This window comes from Carcharodon carcharias, chromosome 28, assembly GCF_017639515.1.
Source record: "Carcharodon carcharias isolate sCarCar2 chromosome 28, sCarCar2.pri, whole genome shotgun sequence".
Classification (NCBI taxonomy): domain Eukaryota; kingdom Metazoa; phylum Chordata; class Chondrichthyes; order Lamniformes; family Lamnidae; genus Carcharodon; species Carcharodon carcharias.
In genome coordinates, this window is record NC_054494.1 from 33,515,060 (window position 1) to 33,527,802 (window position 12,743).

Genomic DNA, 12,743 nt, shown 5'->3' on the forward strand with positions numbered 1-12,743 from the left:
GGTTGGGAGGGTGAGCTGTGAGGAGGATGCAGAAATGCTTCAGTGTGATTTGGACAAGCTGAGTGAGTGGGGCAGATGCAGTATAATGTGGATAAATGTGAGGTTATCCATTTTGGTAGCAAAAACAGGAAGGCAGATTATTATCTGAATGGCTATAAATTGAGAGAGGGGAATGCAACAAGACCTGAGTATCCTTGTACACCAGTCGCTGAAGGTAAGCATGCAGGTTCAACAGGCGATAAAGAAGGCAAATGGTATGTTGGCCTTCATAGCCAGAGGATTCGAGTACAGGAACAGGGATGTCTTGCTGCAATTGTACAGGGCTTTGGTGAGACCACACCTGGAATATTGTGTGCAGTTTTGGTTTCCTTATCTGAGGAAGGATGTACTTGCTATAGAGGGAGTGCAGTGAAGGTTTACCCGATTGATTCCTGGGATGGCGGGACTAACATATGAGGAGAGATTGAGTCGATTAGGATTATATTCGCTGGAGCTCAGAAGAATGAGGGAGGATCTCATAGAAACCTATAAAATTCTAACAGGACTAGACAGGGAAGATGCAGGAAGGATGTTCCTGATGGTGGGGGGAGTCCAGAACCAGGGGTCACAGTCTGAGGATACGGGGTAGACCATTTAGGACTGAGACGAGGAGAAATTTCTTCACCCAGAGAGTAGTGAGCCTGTGAAATTCGTTACCACAGAAAGTAGTTGAGACCAAAACATTGTATGTTTTCAAGAAGGAGTTAGATATAGTTCTTGGGGCGAAAGGGATCAAAGGGTATGAGGAGACAGCGGGAGCAGCCTATTGAGTTGGATGATCAGCCATGATCATAATGAATGGTGGAGCAGGCTCAAAGGGCTGAATGGCCTACTCCTGCTCCTAGTTTCTATGTCATCCTCATGGAATCATATCTTATAGATAATGTCACAGATACCACCATCACCATCCTTGGGTGTGTCCTGCCCCACCGGCAGCAGAGATCATTAGATGTAGAAGCAGAAGTAGGCCATTTGGCTCATCGAGTCTGTTCCGCCATTAAATGAGATCATGGCTGGCCTGATAAGCCTCAATTCCACTTTCTTGCCTTTTCTCCTTTACTGATTAAAAATCTGTCTATCTCAGCCTTGAATATACTTAACGACCCAGCCTCTACAGCCCTCTGTGGTAAAGAATTGCACAGATTAACTATTCTCTGAGAGAAGAAATTCCTCCTCATCTCTGTCTGAAATGGGCGACCCCTTACTATGAGAATAGGCCCTCTGGCCCTAGACTCCCCCACAAGAGGAAACAACCTCTCAGCATCTACACTATCAAGCTTCCTAAGAATCCTTTATGTTTCAATAAGGTCACACAGAATCACAGAGTGCAGAAGAGGTCCTTCAGCCCATCGAGTCTGCACCGACACGTGAGAAACACCTGACCTTCCTACCTAATCCCATTTATCAGCACTTCGCCCATAACCTTGAATGCTATGATGTGCCAAGTGCTCATCCTGGTACTTTTTCAAGGATGTGAGGCAACCTGCTCCACAACCCTCCCGGGCAGCACATTCCAGACCGTCAACACCCTCTGGGTAAAAAAGGTTTTCCTCACATCCCCCCTAAATCTCCTGCCCTTCACCTTGAACTTGTGTCCCCTCGTGACTGTCCCTTCAACTAAGGGGAACAGCTGCTCCCTATCCACCCTGTCCATGCCCCTCATAATCTTGTACACCACGATCAGGTCGTCCCTCAGTCTTCTCTGCTCCAACGAAAACAACTCAAGTCTATCCAGCCTCTCTTCATAACTTAGATGTTTCATTCCAGACAACATCCTGGTGAATCTCCTCTGCACACCCTCCAGTGCAATCACCTCATTCTTTTATACTCCAATGAGTACAGGCCCACCTACTAAACCTCTCCTCGTATGAAAATCCCTCCGTACCTGGGATCAACCTAGTGAACCTTCTCCGGACTGCCTCCAATGCCAATACATCTTTCCTTAGGTAAGGGGACCAAAACTGTTCGCAGTATTCTAGGTGTGGTCTAACTAGTGCCTTGTATAGTTTTAGCAAGACTTCCCTATTTTTATACTCCATTCTCTATGAAATAAAGGCCAACATTCCATTTGCCTTCCTTATTACCTGTTGAACTTGTATGCTAGCTTTTTTGGGATTCATGCACGAGGATCCCCAAATTCCTCTCTACTGCAGCTTTCTGCAGCCTTTTTACATTTAAATAATATTCAGCTCCTCTATTCTTCATGCCAAAGTGCATAACCTCACACTTTCCCACATTATATTCCACCTGCCAAGTTTTTTGCCCACTCACTTAACCGACCAATATCCCTCTGTAGACTCTTTGTGTCATCCTCATCACTTGCCTTCCCATCTATTTTTGTGTCATCTGCAAACTTGGTGCCAGTACATTTATTTCCCTCATCCAAGTCATTAATATAAATTGTAAATATTTGTGGCCCCAGCACTGATCCCTGTGGTATTCCACTAGTTACAGGTTTCCATCCTGAAAATGCCCCCTTATCCCAACTCTGTCTTCTATTAGTTAGCCAATTCTCTAACCGTGCTAATATATCACCCCCAACACCATGGGCTCTTATCTTAAGTAGCCTTATGTGCGGTACCTTATTGAACGCCTTTTGGAAATCCAAATATATTACATCTTCTGGTTCCCCTTTATCTATCCTGCTTGTGATCTCCTCAAAGAATTCTAATAAATTTGCCAGGCATGATTTCTTTTTATGAAGCCATGCTGACTCTGCTTGATTATATTATTCATTTCTAAATGCTCTGCTATTACATCCTTTATAATAGACTCTACCATTTTCCCAATGAAGGATGCTAAGCTAATTGGCCTATAGTTAACCGTTTTTTGTCTCCCTCCCTTTTTGAATAAGGGTGTTACATTGGCAGTTTTCCAATCCTCTGGGACTTTTCCAGAATCTAAAGATTCTTGGAAGATTATTACCAGTGCCTCCACTATCTCTGTAGCTACTTCCTTTAATATCTTAGGATGCAACCCATCAGGTCCAGGGGACTTATCGGCCTTTAGCCCCATTAGTTTCCATAATATTTTTTCTCTAGTGATAGTTATTGTATTTATTTCCTCCCCCCTTCCACCCTTTTGCCCCTTGATTATTTAGTATTTTTGGAATGCTGTTAGTGTCTTCTACTGTGAAGACTGATGCGAAGTATTTATTCAACTCCTCTGCCATTTCCTAGTTCCCCATTATTTCCCCAGCCTTATTCTCTAAGGGGCCTATGTTCACTTTGGCCTCTCTCTTCTTTTTGTACATTTAAAGAAGCTCTTACTGTCCATTTGTAGGCTTACAAAGCAAAAGGATATGGCAGCATTGCAGGGCAGCTATTTAGGCAATGATACCCAGAACGTGACAGGAAGGGACAGAGTGTCGAAACATTAAAAAAATCAGCAAATATGGTTAAGGGGGGGGGGGGAATTGATTAAAAAGGCAAAATTAATGGCTCTTTACTTAAATGTACATAGTATTTGGAACAAAATAAATGAATTAATGGCACAAATAGAGGTTTTCTAATTCCTTTCTATTATTGCACAGTAATTTAATGTCAATTCAGACCTCTAAGACGGTGGTGTAGTGGTCATGTCATTGGAATAATAATCCAGAGGTCCAGGCTAAAGCTCGGAGGACCCAGGTTTAAATCCCACATGGCAGCTGGTGGGATTTAACTTCAAGTAATCGATTAGAAAAAAAATTTGGAACTGAAAGCTAATCTCAGCAGTGGTGACCATGAAACTACCATCAATTGTCATAAAAACACATCTGGTTCACAGATGTCCTTTAGGAAGGGAAATCTGCTGTCCTTACCTAGTCTGACTTACAGACCTGGTCTCCGGACCCACAGCTATGTGGTTGACTCTTCACTGTTCCTCTGAAATGGCCTAGCAAGCCACTCAGTTCAAGGACAGTTAGGGATGGGCAACAAATGCCCACATCCCATGCAAGACTTTTAAAAAGAGCACAAGATCTTGAACCAGTAAGGGGAGAAGAGATGTGCTGATGTTTGGTTGGAGTGGGGGTGTTCACTATGATGTTGGTTGTTTTAGCAATCAATCCCTGGTGTGGTTATAAAAAAAACCCCTCCAATTTGTACAGTTCCATTCCCCTTCATTATCAGCTAATTGATCTTTCACAAAAGACAGACATCTTTAAGCAGTTCCTGGCAAAATGTCAGACTTGCTTGGCTTGAAATGACACTTCATGACTGATGCATAAACACATCAAGTAAATAACCTAATCCTCTAATATAGTGCTGCCAGGCAACATCCACTCAGTAAGTTCTTTTTTTTCTCCCAAGAATAATTTCTAATGGGTTTCATGGCATCCAACTTTGTTTATGCCACAGTCTAGACTTTGTGTCTTGTGGGATTACACAAGGTTTTCCAAATTCGGACTCAAAGCCCGTAATGGAAAAGAAGTGTAGTTCCAGGAAGTCTGACATGAAAGGGGACTGGATGCATACTTGGAAAGGAAAACATTTACAGGGCTGGGGAGGCACACCAAGATGGGGAGTGGGACTGATTTGGCTATGTCTTTTTCAAAGAGGCGGTATGGTACGATGGGCCGAATGACTTCCTTCTGTGCTTTGCGATTTTGTGAACATGCATCCAGTTCCGCTTCTCATTGTCACTGGGTTAAATCATTTTGAGAAGCCGACAGCAAGTGCGGAGTACACTGGCTATTCATTAATCTTTTCTGTTAGACGTTGAGCATGGTGCAAAAATGAAGGAGCACGTTAGGAGAAATTTCTTTATGAAGATGGTTAATTCGACCATGGATCAATGGAACAATGGTAGCTCTTTTTAAGAGCAAAAAATGACACAAGCATGATGGGTCAAATGGGCACCTGCTGTGCTGTAAAAATTCTACCGCTATGATGCATCATCCCATTGAAATTGATGAACATATTACTTCTGTACTTTAAATTATCGGGCTCACCATATTTTCCCCAACAGAAAATTTCTTCTCTAGTGCTGTTTTCAAAAGGTTATGTTCTTTTGGACCATTGAAAAAAAACTGTCTGATTTGGGAACTAACAGTCTCCCACCCTGTACAGTGAGCATGTTAGTGTGAGTGTGATTCTGTTGCTTTACGAGGCACAGAGTGAAACCAAATAGCAAAGTAACGTATATTTTAAACAAACCAGGACATCTCACTGAGCAGCTCCCCCTCCTAATAGTTAACAGTTACATTCAGAAACTCATCACTAAATTACTCACACTGTAACCAGGTGTGAACAGCTGGTTGAAACTGCTCAAAGACTCAAATTTGTCTGAAATCAGCAAAACCTTTGAAATAGATAAGTACGGGGTAAAACTGAACTCATTCAGAATTCTGCTGTTCATATTCTAACTCGTGCTGAGTCCTGTTTGCCTGCATTGGCTCCCAGTTCAGCAACGCCTCAGTTTTGAAAATCTCATCCTTGTTTTCAAATTCCTCCATGGTCTCACCCATTCTTATCTCTGCTCTAGTCCTACAATCCTCAGAGATTTTTGCGCTTCTCCAATCCTGGTTTACTGAGCAGCCTTAAGTTTAATCGCTGCACCATTGGTGGCGATGTCTTCAGCGTCAGCTGCATTGGACCTAAGATGTGTAATTCGCTCCCTGAACCCCTCTCTTTCCTGCTTTAAAGCTTCCTCGAAACCTACCTCTTTAACCAAACTTTTCCCTCCTGTCATAATATCATCCATTGTGGTTCAGGGTCAGGTTTTGTTTAACATTCTTGTGAAGCTGGTTAGGACCCTTTACAAGGTGCTACATAAACGCAAGTTGTTGTTTTAAGTACTTATAAAACTATCAGAAACAGTTGCTGCACTTTCTGAGTTCTACGCTTGGGATTGACTCCTGGAGCGATCACAAATGGTTAGTGCCATTTTCCCAATATAGGAGGCTGTGTAAGTGCTGGGGATTGTACAAAATCGTCTTCAGGGAACAGCCAATTTAGCTTGGGCAGCACGTGTTGCTGCTGCAGCATGTAGGATCTGCTGGACACCAAGATGATCTAGATCGAACACATCTGTAGTAAATGTTTGCAGCTTGAGGAACTTCGGATCCAAGTTGGGGAGCTGGGGTCCGAGCTGCAGACACTGTGCTACATTAGGGAGGGGGAAGTTACCTGGACACTTGTTCCAGGAGGCGGTCACATTCCTCAGATTAGGTAATTCAAATTTGGTCTGTAGTCAGGGATAGGAAGGTGTGACTGCAGGTGAGGCAGGTACGGAGACCCAGGGGGTAGTGTTCGAGGAGCCTCGGCCCCTGCAATTGTCCAGCAGTTACAGGGTTCTTGCAAGTTGCGTGGACAAGAACGCTGGCTGTGGGGAGAATGAGCGAACTGACCATGGCATGGTGCGGGGAGCCATTCAAGTGGGGGAAGGAAATAGGAACATAGTAGTGGGAGGGGAAAGTATAATTAAGGGCATAGATACTGTTCTCTGCAGCTGAGCTTGAGTCTCGAAGGCTGTGTCGCCTGCCTGGGGCCAGGGTTAAGGATATCTCCTCAGGGCTGGAGAGGAACTTGGAGTGGGAGAGGAGTGATCCAGTTGTCGTCATCCACATTGGTACCAATAACATTGATAGGACTAGAAAAGAGGTTCTGCTGAAAGAATTTGAACAGTTAGGAGCTAAATTAGAAAGCAGAACCTCCAAGGTTCTGGGATTACTATCTGAGCCATGGGCAAACTGGCATAGGGTAAATAAAGTCAAGGAGTTAAATCATGGCTCAAAGATTGGTGTGGGAGGAATGGGTTTCAGCTCATGGGGCACCAGTACTGGGGTAGAAGGGAGCTGTTCCTATGTGACAGGCTTCACTTGAACCATGCTGGGACCAGTGTCCTGGCAAATCGAATAACTAGGGCTATAGAGAGGGCTTTAAATTAAATAAAGGGGGGAGGGTTCTGGAGAGGGGATACGTGGGCTTACAAAGCAAAATGATATGGCAGCATTTCAGGGCAGCTATGATGATACCCAGAGTGTGACAGGAAGGGACAGAGTGTACAACCATTAAAAAAACCAACAATAAATAGGATCAAAGGGGAAAAAATGATGATAAGGCAAAATTAATGGCTTTTTACTTAAATGCATGTAGTATTCGGGAACAAAATAAATGAATTAATGGTACAAATAGAGGTTAATGGGTATGATCTTATAGTCATTACAGAGACATGGTTACAGGGAGATCAAAGCTGGGAATGAAATATTCATTGATATGTGATTTTTCAGAAGGACAGGCAGGAAGGAAAGGGTGGTGGGGTAGCTTTGTTAGTACGAGATGCAATAAGTACAATAGCAAGAAATTATCTTTGATCGGGAAGATGTAGAATCCATATGGATGGAGGTAAGAAATAACAAGGAAGAAGACACTAGTGGGAGTCAGTTTATAGGCCCCCTAACAGTAGCTTTACTGTAGGACAGAGAATAAATCGGGACATGTAAAAAAGGCAGTGCATTAATAATTGACTTTAATCTTCATGTAGATTGGGAAAATCATTAAAAAAGCTAACATGCAAGTTCAGCAGGTAATAGGGAAAGCAAATGGAATGTTAGCCTTTATTTCAAAGTGAATGAAGTATAAAAATAGGGAAGTCTTGCTAAAACGATACAAGGCACTAGTTAGACCACACCTAGAATACTGTGAACAGTTTTGGTTCCCTTATCAAAGGAAAGATATACTGGCATTGGAGGCAGTCCGGAGAAGGTTCACTAGGTTGATCCTGAGATGGAGGGATTTTCTTATGAGGAGAGGTTGGGCCTGTACTCATTGGAGTTTAGAAGAATGAGAGGTGTCCTTATTGAAACATATAAGATTCTTAGGGAGCTTGTCAGAGTAGATGCTGAGAGATTGTTTCCCCTTGTGGGAGAGTCTAGGACCGGAGGGCATAATCTCAGACTAAGGGGTTGCCCGTTTAAGACAGAGATGAGGAGGAATTTCTTCTCTGAGGGCAGTGAATTTGTGAATGCTTTACTGCGAGGGCTGTAGAGGCTGAGTTGTTAAATATATTCAAGGCTGAGGTAGACAGATTCTTAAGGGATCAAAGGTTATGGGGAAAAGGCAGGGAAGTGGGATTGAGGATTATCAGATCTCATTTAATGGCGGAGCAGACTTGGTGGGCTGAATGGCCCACTTCTGCTCCTATGTCTTGTGGGTATGTTATGGACATAATTCGAATGGTTTAAACAGTCACGTTCTCTTATTTGCTCTGTTGACTGTCAGTAGCGTCATAGTTCAAAGGCCGATTGTGAAGCTGCTTGTGACATTCCTCCTTATACCAGGATGACTGTACAAACCAGTCTTTCAATAGGTGAACTGTCACACATATACTTTGGGCTGCAGCCTGAGTTCAGGCTCATCTACACTTTCCCCTAGAGTGGGCACATAATTATTGCAGACATTGCCTTGCTCTTTACCTTGGAGTTGACCATCATCGCTGCTCAAATGGGAGGAGCTTGTGTTTAAGTCACCATAGTGACTAAGTGCTGGACTGTGATGCAGTGAATCTAGATTTGGCCATTGTGCATCTGTTACAATTTCAAATTAGTGGTGCCCTGCGGTTGCCTTGATGGCAATTTAACTCCCATCTTGTTTTGAAATTGATGCTTTGAACTGTTCATTTTATGCCTCTGTCCGGCTAAGTGTGAAGGCAGGTGACTGACGAAGCTGAAAGGTTATTATCTGTTATGGGGACTGCTTCTGTGCTGTAGCATTTTATTCAATAACAAATCAACAAATAATGCAGAAAAACGGGAACTGCAAATCCTGGCTTTGAGATATCAAGTTCCCTTGCTAGCAATGCCCACATTCCACAAATGAATTAAAAAAAAAAGTGTTGCATGTGTACAGCAGATCAGTGAATTTTTGAGGGAATTTTCCATATCAAATCCTACAGCATAGAAGGCTGCCATTCGACCCATCGTGCCTGTTCTGTTATTTGAAAGAGAGATCCAATTATTCCCACACCACATTGCTCTTCCCCCATAGCCCTGCAGGTCCTTTTTCCTTTTCGAGTACACAATTCCCCGACAAGCCTCAAAGTTGGGTCTTCAAACATTTTCAATCAGCTCTCTGCACCTTGTTTAAGCACAAGGAGATTCTGGATTCAGCTGCTGACAAATAGGAGAGACTGATGCTTAGTGAGAGTTCCTGTATCTTAAAAAAGTTTTACTTCACTATTTGGTTTCACTGTCCACTTTATATAGCAGTCCAATCACGCTCATTCCAATGGTGGTGACTGTCATTTGCAAAAAAAAAAAATTGCTTTCTGTCCTTCACAATCTCCTCTGAAAAATGTCGTCCTCTCCGCCTTGACTCATCCGTCACTGGAGTCTCGCCCCTGCTGCTCTTCAGACTCAGCTGTAATGGACTAGGGATAGTGACTTTATGAATCGGAACTCCTGTCCAGAGCTCATTGCAACATTTAGATTCCTACATAGAAGCGGATCAGAGCCGTGGGGAGGTGGTGAAGGATAAATCAGGAAAGACTAATTTGGGAAGAGGAGTGGAGGGGAGGACAGAGCAGAAAAATCCCTGAAGAAACTGAGAGGAAAAGAGAAGTGGAAGGAACTGGAGGAAGTTTGAACAAGAGTGACTCCATAAACTGGACAGGGAAGGGCAATAAATTGTTTCATCGAATGTTAAAATGTTTAAAGTTTCACACCAGTAAACTACTGCATCTCTTTTTAAAAAATATATAGCCTGGGGTTTTTTAAGTCCATCTAAGAGGACAGGTGGAACCTCAATTTAATGTATCATCCCAAACATCATTGGACAGTGCAGCATTCACTCTACTCTGTATTGCACTTAAAAGTGTCAGCCTAGATTATGGGTCCAAGATTCTGGAGTGGGACTTGAACCCGCAACATCTAGGCTGAGTGCTGTGCTACCTACTGAGCCATGGCTGGCACTTGAAAATCAGTAATTGTGAATGCATTTTTAAGATCAGCAGAGTGGGATTAATTGAATAGCTCTTTGGAAGAGCCAGAACAAGAATGCTGGGCTGAATGGCCTCCTTTTGTGCTGTGTAATTCCAAAATCTTGTTATTCATCAAGTATAAACGTTGCTCAGTCTGCCAAAGCGCTTACGTTGCAAGTGCTGACTTATGTAGCGGAGTGAAAGGTTCCTTGGTGATGAGAGATGCCCTAGGATAGGAGAATGTAAAGGTTGTAAATCCTGAACTGGCCTTGCTTTTGCAGGTGACGTCTGGTGGGACTGAAAGTATCCTCATGGCTTGCAAAGCTTACAGAGACCTTGGGGCTGAACGAGGAGTGAAATATCCCGAAATGTAAGTTACAGGTGTCTTCCATGAAGAGGATGTGGGGTTATTTCCCTTTTATTACTAATGGATTTTTGAATATTCGATACCATGAACTGTTACTTCGATTGTGAACTATTTCAATGCCTCTTCGGATTGATAAGTACGTTTGATTCATCGGACGTTTAAGACTAATTTTTCAATCCAGTTGCGCCCTCCAAGCTGTGATGCCACTGAATTCATCGTGATTTCCTTTGCTGCATCATTGGTGGCTGTGCCTTCAGCTGCCTGGGCTCTGAATTCTGGAATTCCCTCCTGGCCCTCTACCTCTCTCTCCTCCTTTAAGATGCTCCTTAGAACTCACCTCTTTGACTAAGTTTTTTGGTCCACCTGACCTAACTTCTCCTTTTGTGGCTCTGCGTCAGATTGTGTTTGGTAACGGCCCTGAGAAGCGCCTTTGGGCGTTGACTCTGCTGAAGGTGCTTTATAAATGCAAGTTGTTGTTGTAAGTTGGAAAACAGACATCAGAGTTACTTCTTACTTTGCACAAGCAAAAACTGGTATATCCCTGTCATTAAAGACTGAAGTATCAGCAATCTGATGAGCTTGGCACTTGGCAAAATAAGGAGTAAGTTGGAATAACAAAATGAAATAAATAAAAGGCAAATCGCTTGGGGATGAGACACTAAATAAATAGTCTCTTATTGCATAAGAAAGAAAGTTGCGAGCTGGAATGCACTGGAATGAAAGGCTGGTGGACACATGCAGTATTAACTTTCAAAAGGAAATTGGATAAATACTTCAAAAGGAAATATTTTCAGGGCTATGGGGAAAGAACAGGGGGTTGGACTAATTGGATAGCTCTTTCGAAGAGTTGGCACAGGCATGGTGGGCTGAATGGTCTCCTTCTGCTTTATTTGATTCTATGAAGTACCTTAGAGGTGGATAAGTTACCTGTTTTTAAAAAAATTACAAGTTGATAGTCCCTGGAGAGCCTCGGTATAACTCAGGTTCAGAAAATCTCCTTTCAATATGCATCCATCACCTTTTGAGTCTCTGTAAATGGCTCCAATTTAGTCGACACCTGTGGGATCTAAATAAATAATCACTTTAGTGTTTACTGTAGATTGAGTGACAATACAAAAGGTTTCTGTGTCAGGCTTATTAACATGATCTGTATGGCCTGGAAAAGCTAGTTATGCTAACCGTATGGAGTCGGTTTATTGAGCAGAGGAAGGGTAATTTCAGTTACTCACTGATGTGTGTAATGTGTTGTTGAAAGCTGGTGTCTGTATAATAATCCAGAATGTGTTGTCACAATATGTTGGATGTATCAGTTATAGAATGGTGGACTGTGAAAATGTGTGCAACATGCACAGCCCTGCCATGTATCGCATTTAGGCTAATAATTTCTCATTAGACTTACTTTGCTTAAAGATTTCCAAAAGATTTAAGTGTGTGTCATCTGCATCACATTCACCAACCCTGAATGAAGGCAGGGACAATGGCCTTGCGGGGTGGGGACACTTTGGGTTTATAATCAAATAGGGCTGGGTTTGAACACACAACTCTCATGAAACTGTCTCCATCATTCGAGGGACATTTGCAGGCCTCTGTTTGTGTGGGGCGCTGTTCTTGGGGTGTTAACAGCCTAGTCTGCAGCTGACTGAGGGAGATACTCCGTGTTTCATGTTGCCTACTGATCTAGTCTGAGGAGACAAGTTGCGACTATTAAAGGAAGCACTATCTTAATGCAGAAGTGTTTATCAAACCTTTCCGTTAGGCTGCTGGTCTCTCTATTGTTAAGAGGTTCTTTCATCGACCAGTATCCCTGTAAAAATGTAAAGTGAACAAAACTTTTTGAAGTGTGTTTATGTTTTAAAAGTCACTGCCTTTTTTAAAATTGAGATTTGGCTTTTGGTGAGAAGATTAAAGTTCCTTCTCCCTCATAAGGACTTGCTGGACATGACTGTAATACTGTGACTTCCTGCAGCACTTTTCCTGACACACATCGTTACAATGTTGGTAACCAAGGGAGGGTAAGTGGGTTTTAAGGCCTTGTTTACATCAGAGCTTGAAAGAAAACTTCTTTTCATGATCTGCGAAAGTTTGGTAATGTGGGAGGGGAGAGTTTTAAACAAACTTGCGTGGATACAGCCCCTTGATCACGTCTCAGAAATTCATTAAAGTGCTTCTCACCCAACTAATTACTTTGAAACAAAAACAGAAAATGCTGGAAAAACTCAGCAGGTCTGACAGCATCTATGGAGAGAGAAACAGAGCTGATGTTTCGAGTCTGTATGATCCTGATTCAGAGCTACAGAGAAGTGGAAATGTGATGAAATTTATACTTTTTAAGTGGGGTGGAGCGGGTGAAGCTGGATAGAAGGCCAGTGATAGGTGGAGGCAAAGGAGAGATTGCCAGAGATGTCATGGACAGAGGGACAAAGGGAGCGTTAATGGT

The 12,743-nt window shown here is 42.8% G+C and overlaps 1 protein-coding gene across 2 annotated transcripts in view; it reads left to right on the forward strand.

Annotated features, from left to right (window-relative positions):
- sgpl1 (sphingosine-1-phosphate lyase 1) overlaps positions 1-12,743 on the forward strand; it is a 72,188-nt gene that overhangs the window by 37,634 nt on the left and 21,811 nt on the right. For both annotated transcript variants that reach the window (XM_041176548.1, XM_041176549.1), the window contains exon 7: positions 10,221-10,309. In XM_041176548.1, the coding sequence (XP_041032482.1) occupies positions 10,221-10,309 (89 nt within the window). The remainder of the gene's footprint in view (positions 1-10,220; positions 10,310-12,743) is intronic.